At 42.0% G+C, this 25000-nt stretch overlaps 1 protein-coding gene across 1 annotated transcript; it reads right to left on the reverse strand.

The window, feature by feature from the left end:
- Positions 1-17985: 17985 nt before the first annotated feature.
- Positions 17986-20521, reverse strand: LOC115257473 (inactive CLIP domain-containing serine protease A30). Its single transcript, XM_029857088.2, has 5 exons — positions 20362-20521; positions 20153-20305; positions 19824-19967; positions 19412-19762; positions 17986-19341 (listed from the first exon to the last, which is right to left on the reverse strand). Exons 1-5 carry the CDS (start codon positions 20467-20469, stop codon positions 18109-18111), a joined length of 1989 nt encoding a protein of 662 aa, XP_029712948.2. The 5' UTR covers positions 20470-20521; the 3' UTR covers positions 17986-18108.
- Positions 20522-25000: the final 4479 nt, after the last annotated feature.

Consider the following 25000-nt stretch of genomic DNA (forward strand, 5'->3'; position numbering starts at 1 on the left):
AGCTTGCGAGCTAATCCGCTATCAGGGTGGACTTGGAAAAAGTTACAAACCGTTTTTTTTTTATTCATTTTTTCGTGTGTTCGAGAGCTGATATTGCAATAACAACGAATTAGATGTGTACAGTTGCTGTGAATGAATAAATTCACCGTTTGAAATTTAGCCATGCGTTTTAATCTTCAAGCAGAAAAATGAGACTTGTTTAAAACAATAAAATGCATGTTTGATTTTCAAACTGAGCATTTACCTATTACAAAGTTATATTTCTTTGTTCTTACTTAGAGTTTAACGATCAAAACAACTAATTCCTATCATTTCATATAACGTTAAAATCTTCATTTGTTTCAACAAAATGGGGACCATAAACATGGCCCGGAATCACTCACACATCTTTAAAATTCTTACCCCAACATCGCCACAACGAAGAAAGTGTAGCAAATCCATCACTCCAACTTCCAAGTGCAGTTTTGGCCGTGATGGATAACGCGCAGGTACTCAAGACTGCATCCACAACAAGTTAGTCGGTTTCGATTTCTTGCCTTTTTTTATTCGTTCTCGCTTCCATCCGCTTGTCTAGTGTCTAAAAATAGATTTCCGAGCTGCCGCAGGAACTGCCTTCACCATCACAATCACTTCCCGGCTTTGTTTGTGGCAAAAATGCAGTCGTTTAAAACAATCTGTTATTTTATGTTGAAACTACCAAATCTCTGTTTGTTCTAACAAACTGTCAAAAATTTCGGATAATGAAAATATTTGTATTATCAAACAATGGAACAGATCAGTTTAAACTAGAAATTAGTTTGTCGCTATAGCAAACTGAAAAATCGGTTGATTTGAACTAGAATTTAATTGTGTTTACAATTTATTTTTCTGCGTGATTTCAAACAAGCGTCATTTGTCTTCACGTAAGGAGCAGGTCCTAGGATGGATTCCCGGCCGCGCGAACAGCAACATTTCTCCGTCGACTTGATCAAAAATATAAATTCTCGAATGATAGGTACTTGCTGACCATCCTTCGTGTAACTGCTCTCACGAAATGAACAAATGGATAATGGACGCACACATGACACATGTGTGACGCACACACCTAATGGACATTTCTTTTGAAGAACCAGGTATCAGTAAATCCAGAGGCTCGTCCTCCTCTGTTTGGGAAAATTTGTGCCATTCCCATGAACACGAGTATTCCAAGTAACATTATATCCCTTTCGTGACGGAGCGCAAAAAAGTGAAATTTCCATACAAATTACTTAAATTTAGCTCTCCAGAACTCTTAGATTTCCCAACAAAACAACAATTGTTATCCCTCATTTGAAAGAAGCACTCTTCATCTTCCCATTTCTAGCTTTGACTACTTAGATAAATCGAAAATAACAAAAATACGACAAATAACCAGTTAGCCTACTGGTTAAGGCTATGGATCACCAATCCGGAGTCGGTGGGTTCGATCCCAGTTCCGGTCGGGAAAATTTTCTCACCTCCCTGGGCATAGTGTATCAATGTGCTTGCCTCACAATATACAAATTCATGCAATGACAGGCAAAGAAAATCCTTCAATTAACAACTGTGGAAGTGCTCGAAGAACACTAAGTTGAAGCGAGGCAGGTCAAGTCCCAGTGGGGGACGTAGAGCCACAAAGAAGAAGAATAACGACAGATAAATATTTTTCATGTTTTACGGTTCTTGTCCATTTTTTGTTTATGTGGTAAATTCCACAAGCAACATAAACAAAAGTTTGTTTGCACACATACAAGTATAACCAATAATTCAATTACTAGAACAGTTTACATTACATAAAACAAATACTAAACAGATGAAAAAAAAATATGCAAACCTGTTGTTGCTCAACAACACAATTGTGCTGGTTCGTCACGGAAGGGATATAGTCAAATAGACTACAAATAGATCCTTATAAGCATCATAAAACCAAAATGAAAAGTTTTACGTTTTATGGCGTTTCGAAAAACCTCTACAAGACCATCAAAATGCTACTTGGCATAAAGAGAGCCTATAAAGCTCCTTACCACAGCTGATAAAGAACAACAGAACAGGCTGAAGAATTAGGTTTCTGAAGGTTAACGAGGATGCATTTCTTCACTTTTTGGTTTTTCATTAAATAACAAAGAAATATTTTCAAAATTTACATTCAGAGGAAGGATCAAGCTTTCCTCTGATTTTTTTTCCTGTTCCGTTTTTACAAAAAACAATTTCTTAACAAAATTAAAAAAAAAATGATTTGTGAAAAAATTAAAAAAAAAATTTACTAGGAAAAAAAATCAGAGGAAAGCTTGATCTTTCCTCTAAATGTACACTGTGGTGCATAATTGATTGGACAAACGACGATTTTCATACAAAATGGCCAAGTTTGAGATGCTGTAACTATGGTTTGCGTTGATGTATTGAGCTCATTTTTTGATACGGAGCTGCTAATATCATGAATTTTATGTACATATATGGAGTACCAAATGTTTTCGATCACAGGTTTGGGCGTGGCAAGGCGTTCAAAATGTGCAAAAGTGATCGGACAGCGGTACCCCTTTGATTTACACGCGTGCCGCTGTCCGATTACTTATGCACATTTTGAACGCCTTGCCACACCGAAACCTGTGAACGGAAACATGTTGTACTTCGTATACGTAAAATTCAGCATATTGGTAGTTTCGTGTCAAAAACTGAGTTCAATACATCAACGCAAACCTAAGTTACAGCATCTCAAACTTGGCCATTCCCGAGCAACCAAACGTTCAGATAAAATAGCATGTTTGGGCTTATTCAGCTATGCGAAGGAAGATGAATAGCATTCTATACAGCTCAGAAATTAAGTAATTAACCGACCTTGAGTTCACAACAAGTACACTTGTGCCGCTGAAAAGAGCGCTATTCAGCTTAGATAAAAACTTCGAAAAACTAAAAAAATGCACTTAATTCCTCAAAAGTAATTTATGTAATAGTACATGTGTAGAGGTTCCAACCCGGGAAATCCCGGGACAAAAAATCCCGGGATCTTGAAAAATTCGGGATTTCCCGAATCCCGAGATAACACTTTTCACCGTCCCGAAAATCCCGGGATTCCCGGGACATACATTTCTTACAATATTGTTTGCTTTGTTTTGGATTTGAAGAGTCTCTGAAACGTATTTGAAGAGTCGTGATATTTTTTCGAAACTCGCTTCCTAGAAAAAAAAAAATACCCAAATGTAACATAAACCACTTGAACTGTGTGTAGACGTCAAAACTAGTTGGAATTCGACTGAAATGATGTTGGAGCACTTCTTTCGCTGTTTTGATTGCATCAAAGAGACACTTTCCGAAATGAGCCTTACAAGTCTGTTGGACTGTGATTTCAAGGTTGCAGTAAAGCTTCAGGAAGCTCTTCAGCCAATCAGACTCGCTTCGTAAGCGTTGGGAAGACGAGATGCTACATTACTGTCTGCGGAAGGCAGCTTGAGTTTCTTGTTCTCGAAGCTTCAGAAGTCACTCCAAAGTTAGAAACGACCGCCGAAAATAAATAATAACAGCGCAAAAGTTCGTTTAATGTCTTCCGTTGCCAACGTAAGTGCCAGAATGACTGGAAAGCTTCTCGAAAACGCAAATGATTAAGTTCTTCAAGGAACCGGGAGTTCGATTGTTGTAAGACTGCCAAAGGCTGACCGATAATGGTGCTGCTGAGTTGAATGGTTGAATGCTAGATTGTCAATGCAATGATTGATTTTTCAAAAGTAATTGCACAAAAGCAGTCAGTTTTTGAGCTACATGGTAAGTTAAACCAAACCGACGTCAACCAATAGGGAGCACATCTTTTCGAACTCTGGAAATATCTGTTCTAAAAAGCAAACCTCACTGTCCGACGAAATCATTATTAACATTTGCTTCTTGAAATCGTATTTGCAAAGAACGAATTCAAATAGAATAGGCCATTTACTTGATTTGAACCATTATTTTTTTATTGATGAATAAAGCATATTCCTAACCACAAAATTGCGTTTTTAAGCACATTGAAAAATTTCCCGGGATCCCGGGATATCCCGGGACGAGCAACACATTTTATCCCGAATCCCGGGACAAGCAAATTGGTCGGGAAATGGAACCTCTATACATGTGGGATCCAAATTGACCCAATACCTTGATATAATTTTTGTTACTTACTGGGATTTGAACTCGGGTCCTCCTCGTTGAAAGTCGGCGCCTAACCACTACTCCATGTTTGTGTTGTTAAACACTGCGGGATTTCACTCAATGTGCTGATATAATTTATTAGAGCTCGATCAGGATCATGTGTGAACTTTCTCTGAACTTGAAATACGCTGCGAGACTAAGCTTTTTGAACCGAAGGTTCCAAAGAAGTTTACGTGGAACTTCTTGTAAACTTCCACAGTTTGACATTTTCAGTTTGTTTTGGTTCGTAATTCAAACAAGTCCAAAGAAATAAATTAGCGCCAATATCAATAATTCAGAAAAGTTATCAGTGACAACCCGAGTAGAGGTGAATAGCAAATTTATAACAACAAAATCACATAGCCTGTTTTTATATCACAATTTGTTATTGTTAATTAACTTATCAAAATATATCATTTTAATAACAGGTTTTGTTGGGCAATCTTATTTTGTTTTGTTCAAGTTGTTGAGATCATAGGCACCATGAGAGACGAACCAGCCAAGGGCTGAAAGTCTCTTTAATAAAGACAAATCAATCAATCATAGACGCCAACTTAAGGGGAGGGGGGCAAGCATTGTTTTGCTCAACCCCCCCCCCCCAATATTTGACAATTTTTCGATTTTCCCATCCAAAAAATAAGAAAAACCAGGCTTTGCCCCCCATTAATTTGATCAAGTTGGCGCGTCTGATTGAGATATATGTATCCACAAGATAACATTTTAATAATATATTTTGTTGTATGTAGATCAAGTTAAGTTATTATTCTGCTACAGTGTGAGCTGATGAACAATAACACAACAATAACAAGTTCACAAATTTCCTGTTATTAAGTTGTCATTGATCTAACAAAACATGTTATTGGATAAGTCTTCCAGGAACATTATTTTGTTATGATATTTGTTATTTTGCCGCTTATGACAGACGAGTTCGTAACATAATATGTTATGCTAATAACATAAAAATTACTGATTTCATTATTCAGTTATTAGGCATAAATAACATATTTTGTTATGCTGTTGATATTTTCTTCTGTTCGGGTACGATCGCGTCGATTTCCGGCACGCTGGTGTAACGAGTGAGACAGACGGGGTTGAAAGCATCCAGCAAAGCTGGAAGACTTTTATCTGCAACCAAAAAAACTCCGGCGGAATCCTGGGAAGAACCGCCGCTGCGGGGCCACACAATACGGATGCTTTGCGTTTATTACAAGTAAGTACGTTGCAAAATTATAGTGAAACAAAGTGTACTTGTGAAATTAACACAAGCTGTGGCTGCTGAGCTCGTTTTCCGAGTGACTTAATTGAATGAGAACTGCACCCCAGCTCCGCTGTCGTCGAAGTTTAAACGAAGTTTACTTTTGGTACGGTTAATATTTATCCGAACTTTGAGTAGTAACAAGTTTAAAACAAGTTCGGAATGGAAAATTTCAAGTTCTTGGAATATGTCCCATTGAACTATATTTGAGCTAAAGAGGCACGCAAAAGTTCAACATGAGTTCGGTTAAAATTTGATTGAACTCTGCTCTAAAGTTCAAGGTAAGTTCTTTCTGAACCTCTTTCCGACTTTAATATCGTTAAGAGAAGTCGAAAGCTTGTACATCTAGGGTATCGCGCCACTTGGGCGGTGGCTTTTATATTCGTCTGTTTTCCACTATAACTCAGTCAATTTTGAACCAATTGACTTGAAATGTTGTACACGGGTAGATGCTATACCTATCTCACCACATTCCAAAAGTTGTGTCAATTGGTGCAAATTTGACTGAGTTACAGTGGAAAACAGACGAATATAGAAGCCACCGCCCAAGTACCGCGATTCCCTTCTTTCAAGCTCATAAACAATATATGAGTAACTTTTTGGAGAATGAAGTTTAACGAAACCGGTATTGAACCAAACTTGAACTTCTGAGTTCGTTCTTCAAGTGGAATCCGAACTTTTGGTTGCTTGAGTTTCTTATGAATATCGGCGTTTATCCGATCAATTATGCACCACAGTGTATATGGAAACCGATTTTGAAAATATTGCTTCGTTATTCAATGAAAAACCAAAAAGTGGGGAAATGCTTCCTCGGTAATCTTTAGAAACTTGATTCTTCAGGCTATTCTGTTGTTCTTAACCAGCTTTGGCTTTATTGGCTCTCTTTATGCTAAATTGAACTTTGATGGTCTTGTAGAGGTTTTTCGAATCATGATTCTTCCTCTAAATGTGTATGGAAACCGATGTTGAAATTATTGCTTAGTTATTCAATGAAAAATCAAAAACCAAGAAATTAAGAAATGCATCCAGTTTGCATTAACTTTCCTTTTGCATCATGTTGGAAATAACTCGCTGACGTAGTATAAGGTTTGGGTAAAAAACTAACCCTAATTCCAAAGGAGGGTTAATAGCAGCTTTGCAGCATAAGAACTGTGTCAAAAAAATAAATCATACCAACCTGCTGTTTTTCTTCATTGAAGTTCCAAACGCCAACAGCGACGAATAGTTCAGTATTAGAGTTGAGATTGTAACAGTTGGTGGACGTAATAACAATGTTAACGTCAATCAGAGTACCTCCACAATGGAACACGGTTTGTGTAAACCCAAAAATTTTCTCCAATTTAGAAAAGATTACTACATTCCATGGGAATTCGTTTCTTTCAGAGTCTCTGATATCTTCGTTGTACAGTTGGGTTGACTACCGTACACCGCAATCTTCGTAAAACCAATCGGCGAAAGGCTCTTCCGTTGTAGTTGGGTTTAGAGTTGTCTGTTCGGTTTTTGTAGTTCTGACAGGTCTTGATGAGGTATAGTTTAGAAACATTGCAGGTTCCTCTCGTTTGCAACAAACTTGTTCAATGCCACTACAACCTCCAACACTCAAAATATTCCTAGAAATGGAGATACCATTTTAATAACAACTGTTTACACTGAAAGAAACAGTTTGTCCATACTCAGCTGCACAATTTTGACTTCGGACGCAATCAGCAGTATGTGGATTGCAACTACTAAAGAACTCATCCACTGGATCCGGCATTGCGGTTCTTCGGTAAATAAGCTCTTTTGCTTGAGGATGCCCGAGGACACCATGGAAAAATAATATCACCCACAGTAGATCAATTCGATCCATTGTTAAAACGTAACTGACAAGGAACTTCATCATTAGCGCAGTCGTTACCGAAAACCACACAATCTTTCGAATGGCGGGATTCCCAGCGTGTATGCTGAATCAGCCTAATTATTTATGAAATTTTGGAATTTCCATCTGCTTGCGAGCTTATCTGCTATCACGGTTAATAAAAAAACATTCTTCAGAAATGTTCATAGAAATTTGTCGATAACTTTATATTTTCATGGGGAACAACGTGTTTGGTAGGATTATCTGAATGTTGAATCATACTTTACTTACTTCCCAGGATTGTTTATCCGTACATTCCTTAAACTCGCAAAAGCAGTCCTCGCCTTCTTGATTCGGGCAGCCAATTCGAAGTCATTTAGTCACGATCAAGCGAACCTACCAGGATCTCGCCGATTACGATGGAGAACAGTAGCGGTGATAGTATACATCATTACCTCACTCCAGCGACGACCCGGATGGGAACGGACAAAATACCGTTGTGCAGTACTCTGCACGAAAATGCCCCGTACTGTGCTTCAATGAGGCCGATGATATTCTCATTGACACCCTTGTGCCTGAGGGCACTCCACATGTTTTTGTGATTGTGACGATCAAAAGTTTTTTCATAGTCCAATGAATACCAAGTAAAGAGACTTTTGGAATTCATTGATTTGCTCCACAATGATACAAAGCGTGCCAATATGGTCCACACAGGATCGTCCGGCACAGAATGCTGCTTGCTTCCATCGGAGAGTTGCGTCAATCTTCCCCTGTATCCGGTTAAGGATCAATTTGCAGAAGACTTTGAAAACGATACACAGCAACATAATTCCCCGCCAATTATCGCATACAGTTAGGCCACTCTTTTTGGGTAGCATTACTATGACGCCTTTCATCCAGTCGGCCGGAAATGCCACGGATTCCCATATGTTGCAGAATAATTGATGCACCAGCTGTGCTGTTAGTACGGGGTCAGCTTTAAGCATCTCAGTTGATATGGGATCGAACCCTAGGGCCCTGTTCGATTTCATGCTACGGATTGCTATTTCTATCTCCTGCACTGATGGAGCTTCGGTGTTGACACGGGTAATGCGCCGAACCCTTGGCGGATCATGCTGAGGTGTTGATGGCGTGGCCGACACTTGAAAAGGGTTTTCAAAGTGCTCAAACCAGCGTTTCAACTGATCAGCTGGGTTGGTCAGTAACTGTCCAGACGTGTCTTTCACGGGTATCGTAGCATTCATCTCAGTCCCACTAAGACGACGTGAGACATCGTAGAAGAGACGGATGTCGCCGGTGTTAGCGGCTTTCTCGCCTTCGTCGGCTAGGAAGTCCGCCCACGCTCTTTTTTCCCGTCTTAATGAGCATTTCACTTCACTTCCTTCTCGAGAGCCGAAATCGCTGACAGGCTACGGCTTTGGCTCCTCGTGTTTTCGCTCGCTTTATCGCGGCTTTGCCGTTCCTTCGGTTCTCTATCTTCCTCCAGATATCACTGCTTTCTCTTGGTGCGTACTTCACCCAAATTATTCTCGCTGGTGGCGATGAAGGCATTCTTGATGACGCTCAATTGAATTTCTACGCTTTCACCTTCTGGAATGTCCGCAGCACGGCAAGCTTTCAATATTATTTATTGGTTCAACATTTCACTTTAAAGGCGAAGTTAGATGCATTTCCTCATATTTTGATTTGAGATTTTTTATTAAATCGATAAAATATTGCTACGTTATATTTTCAAAATCCATTTCCATACACATTTAGAGGATGGGTCGAGGTATCTCCTGGTTTTTTTTTTCTCCTGGTGGACAATGTTTTTCATTTTTTCCAAAAACCATTTTTTTAAATTAAAAAAAAACTTTTTTTGAAAAAATAACGAAAAACAAAGGAAAGGAAAAAAAATCAGGAGATACCTTGGCCCTTCCTCTAAATGTGTATGAAAACCGATTTTGAAAATTTTGTTCCATTATTTAATAAAAAATAAAAAAAATAAGGCAATGCATCCTGTTTCGCCTTGATGAGAAAACAATATGTTTTACTGATACACTTTCTATAAAGTATGGAACGTCTTTAATAATTTATGTGTAACATTGCGCATTTTCATGGAACATATGTTCATTGTTCATTCTTTATGGAGCGTTTTTATTTATTTTTTATTACGGGTGGAATAAATAGGCTGCCCATCGTATCACAGTTCTGAGGTTCGGCCTTTGGTTGCCATTCATTTTATATTATTTTCAAACTAAGTCACAGTGACTTTAGCACAATCGAAACATGCGCTGTCCCCGAGCAAAGTCGAATAACAACACCATAGCAAAATGATAACTGGTGCTCACTCCAGAATTCATTTACCAATTTTGTGTTATCATCCTGATAATTCATGTTACCGCACCTGTCAAACTCTGAAGCGTCATCATCGACAACAACATCGGAAGTTAGTTATCAATCTAGTTATCAATGGTCGAGAAAATATCTCACTGATAACAAAATGAGTTTTCAAACAGATCAATTCAATTGATTTACCAAAGTTGTTATCAGAATGCCCCTGATGATAACATAATGAGATATTTTAATGATATCGTGGGTATAATTGGTTGTAATCATGTTTGTTATGAAGCTTTGCTCGGGATCGTGTCTCTTGTAACGGCTCTGTTGCATAGGAAGCCATATAGAATCAAGAAAAGAGCAAATCGCTAGCTTTGCAATACATAGGGTTTGGGACCATTTGGGCAGGGGGACCTATTTTGGGCACTTGGTGCCATAACTCAGTCAATTTTTAATCGATTGACTTGATTTTTGGAACACGACCAGATAAGTACAGTTTCTAGCCATGATCAAAAATTCAAGTGAGTCGGATTGAAATTGACTAAGTTATAGCAGCAAGTGCCTAAAATAGGGCCCCCTGCCCAAATGGTCCCAGACCCTATCATAATAATTTATACGAAAATTAAAGTGTGTAATCTAAACCATACGAACCTGTTGTTGTTCCTCGGTATCGCTTACGTCCCAAACGCCAGCAGCGACGAATAGTTCAGTATTAGGATTGAGTTTTTCACAGTTCGGGGACGTAACAACGATGTATGCGTCAATCAGAGTACCTCCACAATGGAACACTCTTTGTGTATAATTAAAACTGTTTACTGATATTGAAAAGATTTCTACATTCCATGGAAATTCGCCACTTTCGGTGTCTCTGATATCTTTGGCATAGACATTGTTTGACTGTCGAACACCACATTCTTCGTAGTAAGGCTCTTCCGTTGTAGTTGGTTCTTTGCGGTAAAATATTTCTCTTGTTTGTGGATACCCGAGGACACCATGGAAAATCAATATCACCAACGGTAGTACTATCCGAGCCATTGTTAGAAGGTAACTGACAAAAAAAAACTAATCATCAGTGCAGTGCTTACCAAAGAGCACACAATCTTTCTAACGGTGGGATTCCCAGCGTGTATGCTAAATTAAGCCAAAGAAAAGCAAAATTTTGTAATTTTCCATCAGCTTGTGAGCTTATCTGCGGTTAATAAAAAAAATAATTCTTAAGAAATGTTTATAGAAATTTGTCGGTATGTTCATACGTTGATGGAGCATGACGTGTTTGGTAGGGTAATCTGAATCATACTTTACTTACTTGGTAGACTATACAGTTGGACATGTGATGCACGTAGCAACTGAAAGTAAACGAGGGTACAGATCCTCATACTCCTTTCGTTGGCTTAAACCGCAATCGAATTAATCTTCTTCAAAATTGTTGGTGGTCATCCAATTTCCCATACATTTGGACTGAAACTCCCCTACAAACTTCAACTCATTTGCGCCATCTCAGTTTTCAATCGAATGAGCTGAATCTTTCACAGGTTGTTCTGCTCGCCCGAAGGCACATTTTTAGGGGGTGCTCCGTGGATTTAAACTACGTTTTTTTGTCGCCATACAAATGAAGACCGGTCTAGTGTACCAGATTCCAACATCTGTCTTTGATTTGATTGATTGTTTATACTTAAACTCCATTAAACAGCCCCCATGTTGAATATTCTGGTCGGTGTTTTTTTTAACTCCGGACATCTTCTTCGTACCAAATATACTAATATTGCATGATTTAGGAGCCAACATTAATTATAAGCCACCATCTTGGATTCCAGATCGCCATCTTGGATATTTTGGTCACCGTATTCTGCCTCCATACTTATTCCCATTCCAAATATTGGGTATGTTATATTAATTTTTAAAGCCTCTATTAAACTGCCATCATCTTAAATTTCGAACCACCGCCGTCTTAGATTTTGGAACGCCATCTTGGATATTCTGGTCGTCATTTTTAGACTCTGGACATCTTCCCCATACCAAATATACCCATATTGCATGATTTTAGAGCCACCTTGAATTATGAGCCACCATATTGAACTCTCGCTTTATCATAAACTCTGGACAAATGCACAAGACAGATTCGGAAAACGAGACGCAAAAAATATTGTTTGTTTTCTGAAAACATGTTAGAAACATTATTCAAGATGCACATGTTTTTTTGAAATCTATATTTTTACTATGGATGTTTTTAAAAAACTTCTGCAATACTTTTATATAACATATTTTGGAACTTCTTCAGGTGCAACATGTTTCTATGTTGTTCTTGGGAACCCTCCTAAGCAAAGACTTGGACGATGTTAAATCGGAGGAGGAAGTTGGATTAGCTATGAAGGAGCCGTGTGAGCAGGGATAGGGTGCGACTCAAAACTCTTTACGTGCCGCACACGCTGCTACGAGACAGCACAACAAACCAGAAGGAGACGAGTACGTGCAATCGGTTGTGTGATGCTCGCTTACTTTGCCACGCGCTGGAGCTCTCCTGTCTCTCACGCTATGTCGTATGCACTCTCTCGGTGCTTGTCTCCGTGCTTTGCACTTGGCTTGATAATACACCCTTAAATAAAACAACACAGCGCACGAGTAACTTTCACGCAGCGAGCAAAAAGACAAAGGAATTTTCACTCATATTTGTGTACGACTGGATCAACGCATCTGCGTGAAAATTCTTTTGTCTTTTCGGTCGCTGCGTGAAAGTTACTCGTTGCGCTGTGTACATCGAGCTTTGCGTGTACGCATGATTGGGAAAATTTCGAATCAAACGACCCACCTTTTGTCAACCCTTGACAAGCTTAACAACTTGGCCGAAAACACAAACTCTTTCATTAAATTTATTAGGAGATTTTTTTCTGTTTGATGACAAGCACAGTACCGACCACCGTGCATTACGCCCTGCGCCGCAGAGCTAGTGCTGCGATTTGTCTCTCGCGCAATTACGAAAGCTCTCACTCATACGTCTCTGTCTCTCGGCAAAACGGGAGATAAGCACTTGAGATTGGGTGAAGCACATGCTTTTTTCGCACCGCACGATGCATGCCGCCAATCCCTGGTGCGAGCTAGGAGAAGCCAGGATGACACAGAGCCAGTAATCATCCGACAGGTGGCCGAAGATGCCCGGCCTTCGAGCAAGTGATTGCAACTTAGCCCCAGTGGAGGTAATCCAAATCAACCTCAACCACTGTGAGACTGCACAGCTATTGTGGAGCCAAACTGCGATGTTGCTATTATTTCCGAGCCATACCGAATCCCCCACAGTGCTTACGAGCTAGAAGGAAGGATGCAAAGGGTTAGAAATGATGGTGATAGGGAGCAACGAAGTTTACCTTACAGAGCAGCAAAAGCCGCATTGAACAAAGCGATCAAGTTCAGCAAGAAAGCCTGTCTTGACAGTCTCTGTCATAAGGCCAACTTGAATCCATTGGGTAGCGCGTACAAAGTAGCCATGTCGAAGATAAAAGGCCCTGCGGTCCTGCGGTACCATTCGACAGATGCTCGGAAAAGATTAAAGCTGTCATCGAGGCACTGTTTCCGATTCACGAGCCGACAATCTGGCCGCCCACACCGTACGTCAATCAGGATACCCACGAGGAAGAAAACAGGGTGATTAACGAAGAGCTGATCGCGGTAGAGAAAGCCTTGCCAATCGAGAGTGTCCCTGGCCCGAACGGGATACCAAATGTAGCCCTTAAAGCGACAATCCACGAAAACCTGGATATGTTCAGGAGCCCTATACAACATTGCATTCAGAAGGGAAACGACAGAAATTGGTACTACTGCCAAAGCCTGGGAAACCTTCCGGCGACCCATCAGCGTATAGGCCGATATGCCTGTGGGATACCGTTGGTAAATTGTTGGAGAGAGTGGTCCTAAACAGGCTCACGAAATACACTGAGAGTGAGAGCGATCTATCAGAATTGCAGTTCGGATTCCGGAAAGCAGGACCACTCTGTAGATGCCTTCAGAACGGTTGTGGATGCTATGGAGACGGCGCAGAAGCAACAGAGAAGGGGAAACTGTTACTGCGCGGTGGTCACCCTAGACGTCAAAAATGCTTTCGGCAGTGCCAGCTGGGCAGCAATTGCTGATTCGTTGTACAGGCTGAGGGTGCCTGAGTATCTGTGCCAGATTCTGAAAAGTTATTCTCAGAACCGCAGACTGATCTACGAAACAGACGCCGGAAAGAGGAGTGTGGCTATTACGGCGGACCTTCCACAGGGATCCATTCTGGGCACGACTCTCTGGAACGTCATGTACGATGAGGTATTGAAACTGAGCCTTCCCAGAGGAAATCGTCGAATTTGCGGATGACGTGGTGATCGGAGAAACACGAGAGGAAGTAGAAGTACTGGCCACGGAGGCGACAGATACGGTGGAAGACTGGATGCGGGAGAAGAAGCTATCTCTAGCCCATCACAAGACTGAGATAGTAGTCATCAGCAACCGGAAGAATGTGCAGCATGCAAGAATTGTGGTTGGCGAGTGTACTATCGACTCGAAGCGCGAAGTCAGGCACTTGGGAATGATGCTAGACGACCGACTGAACTTCAACAACCACGTTGACTACGTCTGCAAGAAGGCCACGGTGGTGATCTCGGCACTATCTCGGATAATGCCTAACAACTCTGCGATCATCAGCAGCAAGCGGAGACTACTAGCGAGCGTATCATCATCCATCGTCAGATACGCAGCCTCAGTGTGGTCGGCGGCATTAAAGATTGGAAGAAACCGCGCCCAGCTGAACCGTACGCCCAGGCTGATGGCGATTCGCGTGTCGAGTGCGTATCGAACCATCTCGTCAGACGCCGTGTGTGTAATAGCCGGGATGATCCCTATCTGCCTTCTACTGGAAGAAGATAGCGAATGCTACAGGGACCGAGGCACAAGGAGTTCAGAAGAGAGCGCGAGCCAGCATACTACACAAGTGGCAGCAGCAGTGGGATAACGCCGCGAATAACAGGTGGACTCATCGTCTAATTCCCAACCTGTCGATGTGGATCACCAGAGCACACGGGGAGGTTAACTTCCACATAACACAATTTCTGTCTGGTCATGGGTGCTTTAAGCAGTACTTGAACAGATTCGGCCATGCCTGTTCACCGATCTGTCCTAAGTGTCGGGACACAGAAGAAACACCGGAGCACGTCATCTTCAGTTGTCCAAAGTTCGCGCATCCGTGAGGAGAAATGGCAGCAATTGTCGGCGTCGACGTATTTAAATGAGGAAAATATCGTCGAACGTATGTACAGCGACGAAGAAAAGTGGAACATGATTAACAGGACTGTAGTTCAGATCATGGTTGTACTACAGCAAAGTTGGCGGGAGGAACAATGATCGGTTTCGGGAGACATTCCTTCGCCGGGGAACTCTCTGACGGAGTAGACTAGACCCACCGCCGGGGGCTAGTCGAATAGAACGCGTCGTAGCACCGGTCTGGGTCGTCGGAGCACCAGTGAACCGGACGCCAGGGCCCACCGGCATCGCTGGAGTGACTTCGACACCCTGCCGGTAAGTTTGTAATGTCCGCAAGGCGTAGAAGATGTCTGCCTCCGGGCGGGTTTGCGATGAATGGCGAAAAATGTAGGAAATTAACAAATTACTAACAGGAGCTAAATGGTTCAGCAAGACGCATGTTGCTCGCTGATTGGCGAAACGCTAGAAATTTACAAATTAACAAATTAATAACACACACACACACACACACACACACACACACACACACACACACACACACACACACACACACACACACACACACACACACACACACACACACACACACACACACACACACACACACACACACACACACACAGAGAGAGTTTTTCCAATCGGTTTTCTCTGCTGAGGGTGGTAGGGAGGAAAAAAAACACACACACACACACACACACACACACACACACACACACACACACACACACGCGCGCACACACACACACACCCTATCGAAAATTCGTTTTTTGTGTGAACACTTCAGTACACTTTGATGCACGAGAAAGGCAAAAAAGAAAACATAGAACGAACTCACCGGGTTATCCTGTTTAGCTGGTTTTTAGTGTTTGCCTTCGGTGTCATTATCCAATAGGTTTAGAATGCCCTTCAAACCATATTGTGTGTTCACTCGTTCACACCACTCGCTGAGCCTCCGGTCGTCCGACGAAGGATAAACCGAAAAAAATATAAATTCGTGAATACACACCCGACGAGCCACAGCAGTGAATTCCTGCACCGACCCTCCAAATGTCAGCGGAACTGACGATTCTCTTCAACACACGCGAAATCTGTCCCGATGAATCAAAAAATAATCACGCTGGTGCAGCAGCAGCGGACTCCTGCATTCACATCTCCGAAAATGCCATCGGCACTAACGTTTGCTTCCAACGCTTAACCCGGGAGCGGTCGCGTCGTGTGCTGATACAGCGCTGTTATTGGCTGTGAGCTTCTCATGACGGTGAACAAGTAGGCCCTCTCATCGTCACAAGATAAAACGAGCATTCGCGCACTTCATCATGTCATTGACGTCATCAAGCGTCATGACGGAAACTTTCATATTGTTTTGAAATTAAAATTTTCACCTGGTTCAAGCAAATTTGGGGTAGCCGTTGTATTTAACAGATAGAGAGGACATATATTCTTGCTTTGATGGATTTAAACAATAACCGAATCCATCAATTTGCTAGTAATTGCCTTGTTTACAACCATGTCACGCACCGTCATGACGAAAATTGTGATACACAGCGTGTGCGTTGTGTCGTTGAGAGTAAATCGACAATGATTTTTCATAAGGGCCTAACTGACTTGATCGATTCCTCTCCATCGACTTTCTCTTTCGCTAATAACTTGATCAAAACAAACAAAATCATTATTCTTTTTGTTTCTATAGCTACATGTAGTCATCTTCTTCGCATTTCAACCAAAAAAAACTTTGGAAAACTCAATACACATTCTGTGATAATACAAAGAGAGGGTCGATGAAGAGAACTCGAAAATGACAGATAGGCCCAAATGAAAAATCAGTGTCGAATTGAAGACGCGACTGCTCGAGGATTAAACACATGCGAAACCTCGACCTGACGGTGCAATTGAAAGATGCAATACCTACTTGACCAAAAACAAACCAATGCTCAAACCTCTTGTTTGACTCAATCAAATTTTCGTTATTGTCAAACAGATGCTCTTTAGTTCATTCTGTGTCCAATATTTGACGCTGAGTATTCGAGCACAGAGAACAGACATCCAAGTCCAGTTTCAAAACTGTGTAAGGAATATAATGGTCATTTGAAATGGCAACACAAGTGGCAACACAGTGACGGCGCTGCTATCGCAATGTTCTCATCCTGCTGTCGGTGGTGAATATGAAACTTATCTAGATATGTATACTCACCACTGATTGTGGCAATTTGCAGTATGTGGTGGTGCTAGTGTTGTCAACACAAAAAAAAACAATTATCACAAAATTTTTGAGTAACTGAAAGGGAGAGTGGCGATATGTTCCAATTTTGACAGGTCTCCTGCTCGTTTGGAACGGTAATTTGTATGAAGTTGACAGATGATCGCTGTTCAAGTTGACACAATTCTCCTTCCAGTCGCTCAAATCGAGGCTATTCTGTGGTGTCGTTGTTTTTATGCAGCAAGTGTCAGAAATGTTTGCCTCCAAAGTAGGCCAAACATGTTTACGTTCAGTATTTATATCACAGAGAACAGACATCCAAGTCCAGTTCCGAAACTGTGTAAGAAATTTAACGATCATTTTAAATCGGCAACACAAGTGGCAATAGCGTGGCGCTGCAATCGGTTAATTTCCCATACTAATTTAATTCACCACTTGAAATGTTTCAATTCACCACCGACTGTGGCAATATGGTGTTTGGTGGCGTTAGTGTTGTCATCGTGTATTGGTTTGCAACCTTACTCAAGTAAAGATTCAAATCCTTACATAAGTTCCGAATGAAATTTGTTCTAGCCTGGATGTCTGTTCTCTGTGTTTATATAAGTCACAAGGTTTCTTATGAGTTTATCATGAGTTCCATCAAATGTCTTACTTTTATAATAAGTTTTATTCACAGTAGGGGGATTCACTTAACAGCGTAAACGGCTTATTAAAGTTTATTCTGATTAAACGTTGCGATCACCAAGGCAATCTTTGATATTTTCACTCGCAATTTCATGAAACATTTCAAATAAACAGAAATTCATGGCTTACGCAGTAGGGGTACTCACTAAACAGATTAAATTGCTGCGTAAGCCATGATTTTCTGCTAATTTGAAATGTTTCATGATTTTGCGAATGAAATAATCAAAGATTGCCTTGGTGATCGCGACGTTTAATCAGTTTAATCAGTTTACGTTAATAAGTGAATCCCCCTAGTAATTTATACTGTTTAGTGAGTTCCCTTAGTAATACACACAATAATGTATTTCCGTTTTTATTGTTCTTGTTACATATTATTTGTAGATGTGAAGTCTATAATGCAGAAATATTTTCAAACCTCTGAAGATTCCCTGCGGAAATTTAATCCTGTGGCTGGAAGTCATAATAATGCATGTGTAGCTGTTCCTCGTCTATCTTTGAATCAATCCATTCTCTGAATTTTCCAATGTCCGTATTAACCGAAGGTATACCAGGCCTACCACATCCTACGCCCCATGACACCATTCCTACTGCAAAATAGCGTAAATCAGAAGTATCTGGAATGGGGAAAATTATGGGGGAACCTGCATCTCCTTGACAAGTGTCTTGACCAAATTCGCCACCTGCACATATAAAGCTAGAGTCCAACTTAAATCTATTGTTCCGCGTAGCTCTTTTAAGAATTTGTTCACAATCAGATTTTTGTCTGTATGGGAGTTCCATACTTTTCAGAATGTGTTGATACTTTGTGCGGTTTTGCGGCGTGGTGCCCCAACCTGTAGCGATCACATAACCATTGTCAATGGTGAAATCTTGAGGAGGTAGACAAACTGTGTTTATCGTTGGAGTAAGATCAAATTTATCATCTAAGAACAAAAGAGCGATGTTGTTCACCAATGAATGGGGATTAAACTTCTCGTGAATTTTCATTTTCACTACCCTACGCTCTTGTGGCGAAATGGGCTCCATAGTTGCTGCCATGTCCCATTCGCCTGCGCGAATTATGAGTTGCTCTGGTTTTCTTTTGTACTCTTTTATGCACTCTGCAGTAGTAAGGACTATTTCCGGGTCAATTAGCGTTCCAGCACATCTTAGTTTAACTTTACCAGAATCAGCCAATAAAATGGCAACCACCCATGGGAACTCGCCGTATTGTGCTTCGCCATCGTTGCGGTTGATTGTTTTAAATTTGATTCCATCTTCATTTCGGTAGCCGCATTCTTTAATATCTAAATCGTCCACTGAAACTGTTGGGACGTCTGTTGGTCTTTTTGATAGACAACATACGGTGTCTACTGCACAGTCCACCGATTGTTGATCAGCTTTTCGTTGACAATCTCGGTCAGCTACGCATGTGCCACCCAGAGAATCGCAAGTTCTATCATCTGGTCGTTCAGTATCAATGTCTGGTTTTTGTGTGGTGGGTTGTCTACCAGGACTGGTTGTACTTGTAGTTGCAGTTTTAGTTGTAGTTGTAGTTGTAGTTGCAGTTGTAGTTTCAGGAATTGGTGAATCACAGCAGACTAGGCTGCCACATTCCTTCCTCCGATCGGTGTACTTTATTCCTTTGCAATCCGTTGGTGGTGTACAGACTCCGTTATTATTGAAGCATTTCTGTGAAATATGTAGTGCAATTACCTACGCATTTTGACAATTGCGAAATCTGTGAATAAATGACATTTACCTTTCCTTCAAGTGATGGCTTTAAAGTAGTTGCTGGCTGATTATCACCCATGCAGCATTCAAATCCTGGATCAGCACATATTTCAGTTCGCACATCCAAAATAAACGGCGATTCACATTCATCCTTCCGAATACAGGTGCCTCCCATCGATTCACAAGTATCATTAATACTTGCGGAATTATTGGTCTTTATTTTATTTCTTGGACAACAAGTGTTTAATCCATTACAAATAGACATCCTGGCTTCAACCACATTTCCGCCATCTGCATTTATCATGCATTTGTCATCAGGTACACAAATTGAATCAACATCACAATTTTCTTCATTGGTTAAATTTGTACTGATCGGACCCTGAAAGGAGAAACACGATAAGAATTATATGATATCTAGAATTGCCGAGATAAAAACTCACTTGCTTAACAGCATCATTTGGGCAGCATTGGTATCCGCTCCAGTCACATTCTTCGGAATTTTTGAACCCCGTATATTTGGAGGCGTTCAGATCAGCAGTGCATTGATTCTTTGGCAAGCATGTGCCAGATCTTTCCATGCAAGGCTAAAAAATACAATGATTGAGTTTAAAAGAAAAATTGATGTATTGGAAATGTTTTATGCTCATGCATTCCAATGTATAAGGAGTCGAAGCCTTTTGTGAACCCTGTACAAAAAGTAACGTAGACCCCTTGCAGACAAACTATGACCAAGTATTCTTACTGGAATGTTAAAACATTTAAAACTTACAGATTCTTTTGAGCAGCACTTCAAAAAATAATCCTCGCAGACATCAGTAAACCGGAGATCCAAAATATTATCACCATCAGTGTTAATTACGTCATTGTTGCAGAGATAAGCAAACACGCAAATGCCATCTTTGCCGCTGGGTAAGTCACATGGCTGTGTAACATAAATATTAATATCAGCGTCACACTAGGATAACGGCATATTCTTACCATATTGGTGTAATCCTTCGGAACTGTATCGCTCGCTGCTAGCCCATTTTGAATCAATCCACAAAGTAGCAAAATACACCAAACTGCTAATCTTATTGCAGCTTCCATCTCGTTCAGCTTACTAAAGAATGAAAGTTTATGTTCTCTCAATGGTTCATTGCTGCTTACTTATAGCGCTTGGGTATTCCCCGTCTTGCGATAGAAAAGTAACTCATATCAATGCATTTTACTTTTGGACTTCGTGATTCGGATGAGTATTGTTGTTTGTTCAAATTTTTTTAAAGTTTTTCTTTCTTGGGTTTCTATCTTTTACCCGACTTATTTCACATAAGTGCTGAATGAGCAAAAAGTGTTGCCTATGGAAACTGGTCCTTGAATTCACAATAGTTGTTTAATATCAAATAATCTATTTAGGGTTACAAAGGGTATTATCGGCAGGTTTGTTCCCTTCGTGATGGGGGGATTTGTGAGCCAAAGTGCCTGAAATTTGGGCATACAACTCAGCTTGCACGCAAAAAAAAAATCCGTTCCGAATTACGTGCACTTTCAGTCACAATAATAACAACAATAAGAAATGTACACCGTCAACTCGATGTCACGGTTTCTAGAACGCCCATATTGACAGCTGGAACTAGTTCCAGTTCACGGTTTATATTTGCTTGTACTCATATTTGTTCACCGTAATCAGAACGGATTTTTACGCGTGTGGTTGGGAAGGATTTGAGGCCAAATGTTAGATCAACAGGTTAAAAAAAAAACCCTGACGAAGAGAACAAAACTTCCGAAAATATGTAAGTTCCCCCAATTACAAATATGATTCATGTTTTATGGCCATGATTTTACTACTTCAGTTCAATTCCTATTATAGATACGACGATGGAGCAGCGGGGTTTCTGGTGTGATGCTTTCCACGTATGTAATGTAATGGTGCAGGTGGCTGACTTACTATACTGTGAGTGGTGGGTGTCTTCGCTAACGCAGTAGTGCATGCCAACTTACTTACCTTACCGATCAGGCTAAGGCCGAGGTGGCCTCTGCTGTAGTGTACATAGTAGCCGTCTCCATTCCACTCGGTCCATGGCTGTTTGTCTCCAGTTCCGCACTCTGCGTAGGGTCCGCAGATCGTCCTCCACTTGGTCGACCCACCTAGCTCGCTGCGCACCACGTCTTCTTGTACCGGTCGGATAACTCTCGAGAACAATTTTAATCGGGTTGCTATCCGGCATCCTGATGACGTAACCCATCCACCGTAGCCTCCCGATTTTCGTGGTGTGGACGATGGTTGGTTCTCTCAGCAGCTGATGCAGCTCGTGGTTCATTCGCCTTCTCCAAGTCCCGCCTTTCATCTGCACTCCACCGTAGATGGTACGCAACACCTTCCGTTCGAAAACTCCAAGGGCGCGTTGATCCTGCACACGTTGGGTCCATGTTTCGTGCCCATAGAGAACCACCGGTCTAAACGTTTTGTAGATAATTAACTTCATGTTACGGCGAACCTCATTCGATCGTAGAGTTCTGCGGAGTCCAAAGTAAGCACGATTTCCTGCCACAATGCGCCTCTGAATTTCTCTGCTGGTGTCGTTGTCGGCGGTCACCAGTGAGCTCAAGTACACGAATTCTTCAACCACTTCGATTTCATCACCGTCGATATAAATTCGTGGTGGCGGGCGCGGTGATTCCTCCCTGGAGTCCTTTGCCATCATGTACTTTGTCTTCGACACATTAATGACTAATCCGGTTCGCCTGGCTTCACTCTTAAGTCGGATGTACGTTTCCGCCATCGTCTCAAATTTATGAGCTATAATATCAATATCATCAGCAAAACCAAGTAGCTGTACGGACTTCGTGAAAATCGTCCCACTCGTGTTTATCCCTGCTCTCCTTATTACACCTTCTAACGCCATGTTGAACGGCAAGCACGAAGGTACATCACCTTGCCGTAACCCTCTGCGAGATTCGAAGGGACTCGAGAGTGTCCCTGATACTCAAACTACGCACATCACTCGATCCATCGTCGCCTGGTTGATCAAATTGTATCAGTTTTTCCGGGAATCCGTATACGTGCATAATCTGCCATAGCTGTTCTCGATCGATTGTATCATACGCCGAATTGAAATCGATGAACAAGTGATGTGTGGGCACGTTGTATTCACGGCATTTCTGCAACACCTGGTGGATGGCGAACATCTGGTCCGTTATAGCGCGTTCACCCACACACTCAACACAGATTTGCGGGCTCGGCAAAAACGCGCACAGCCGTCTGCTCAGTAAAACTATCAGCTGATATCCCAGCAAAAAGTGACATTTGTTAGCTGACTCTCAGCAAAACGATTGCCGAAGCTCAGCAATGAACTGTCAAAATTGCTGAGATCTCAGCAACATTGTTGTTTGCTGATTACTCGGCTGTGCAAATCTCGGCAAAAGAATGGAAAAATGCTGATATCCCGGCAATCTGAATTAAGTGTGCATGAATCCAGCCGATGTTGCCCCACGAACTCTCTTGAAATCGGTGATAGACGGCGGCATAAAATTTGGGAGAGTATCTTGTAGGCAGCGCTCAGTAGTGTGATCGCGCGATAGTTCCTGCAATCCAACTTATCGCCCTTTTTGTAGATGGGACACACGATACCTTCCATCCACTCCTCCGGTAATACTTCCTCCTCCCAAATCTTGGTAATGACCTAGTGTAGTGCTCTCACCAGTACTTCTCCATCGTGTTTTAGTAACTTGCTTGGTAGTTGATCTGCTCCAGCGGCTTTGTTGTTTTCAACCGGCTAACTTCCTTCTCAATCTCTTGGAGGTTAGCGGCTGGAAATCTTTCGTCCTGTGCACATACTCCTGGATCTGTTACCGCGCCACCTTCGGTGCTTGCAACGTCGTCATTGAGGTGTTCATCGTAATGCTGCCGCCACCTCTCGACCACCTCACGCTCGCTCGTGAGAATATTCCCGTGATTGTCTCGGCACATGTCGGCTTGTGGCACAAAGCCTCTGCGCGAGCGATTAAGCTTCTCGTAGAACTTTCGAGTGTCCTTAGCGCGGTACAGCTCTTCCATCGCTTCGCGATCTCGTTCTTCCTGCTGACGCTTCCTCATCCGGAAGACTGAGTTCTGTCTGTTCCGCGCCTGTCTATAACGTGCCTCATTCGCTCTCGTACGGTGTGGCAGAATTCTCGCCAATGCTGCATTCTTCTCGTTTTTCAACTGTTCACATACGCCGTCGTACCAGTCGTTTCTGTGCTTCGGAGTCGCGAAGCCTAGTGCTGTAGCCGAGGTACTACCTATGGCGGATCGGATGTCCCTCCAGCCATCTTCAAGTGTAGCTGCGCCAAGCTGCTCTTCCGTTGGTAGAGCCACTGCTAACTGCTGCGCGTAGTCTTGAGCCACTTCTATGTTACGTAGCTGCTCGATGTTGAGTCGCGGCGTTCGACTCAAGACCACGGTCCATACAAATTATTTTTTTTATATGAACGAAAGACCAGCCGGGAGGGGGGGGGGGGGTGCTCTCTGTGCTCCACGGCTTCTTGTACCAACCGGATCAGTCGCGAACACCAACTTTGCAGGGTTGTTGTCCGGCATTCCTGCAAAATGCCCTGCCCTGTCCCAGTCCGATCTTTGCTGCCTCGCGTTTCAGGTGGGTGCACAGTTCTGCATCCGTTCCAAATGTTCTGGCGATAATGTCCTTGCCGCCCGCAAAGCACTCAAATTGACCATGACCAGATTTTGTGCAAATCGTACCCGGCTGTTGAGCCCGGCTCGTCGCATTACACCTTCCAGAGCGATGTTGAAAATTAGGCATGAGGGTCCGTCACCGGCGAGAATCGAATAAACTGGATAGTTCACCCGAAACCCTTACGCAGTTTTGCACGCCGTCCATCGCATCGTTGCTTTAAGGAGAAACATAAGAGGATACAAATATGGCTGCCACAATTGCCGAATTGGACCCCTACTCACGTTTTGTTTTCAACAGCCCCAATCTTAAAAGTTCGTAAACAAATGCGCTCGATTTGGAAAACTGCCTCTTTTTGCAAGTGAGCACAGCCAGGTTGTTCAAGTGCGGTTTGGTTTGATGCTTCGTTCGCCAAATGTGTGCCCCTAAAGTTTGTATGAAAAATTACAATGGGATCTTTTGACGATTCTTCTCAATCAGTCTAGTCAGCTTTCCAGGAAAGCCGTTTTCGTCCTTGATTATCCATAGCTCTGGGCGGTTGATACTGCCGTATGCCGTTTTGAAGTCGATGATCAGGTTGTCCCTAATAATGTATTATACACTGGCGATTGGGTGAATGCAAGGGGGGAGACAGCTCGACGTAGAGCTACACTTTGTTGATTGAGCAACTCCGAGCTGCTCACATTTTACTCTGAAAAACTTGATGTGTATGGCTACTTCGATCTAAATTTGTTGAACCCACAGGGTCAAGAATGACATTTTCACTTAAGTTGTGGTTTGGATGCAATCGAAAATGAGTCTGGATCCCCAGAATACGTTCGCTGACACCGTTAAGCTCCGTCTCTTCAGCCGTTTCTCTTCATCGATTTTGTCTTCGGATGATTCCGGGAAATACCTAGATTAAGTTTAAATTAGAGTGAAAGTAACATGATCGATTTCTCTTCATCGACTCTCTTTTCTGCAAATTAATG

Source organism: Aedes albopictus, chromosome 3 (genome assembly GCF_035046485.1).
Source record: "Aedes albopictus strain Foshan chromosome 3, AalbF5, whole genome shotgun sequence".
In the NCBI taxonomy this organism is placed as follows: Eukaryota; Metazoa; Arthropoda; class Insecta; order Diptera; family Culicidae; genus Aedes; species Aedes albopictus.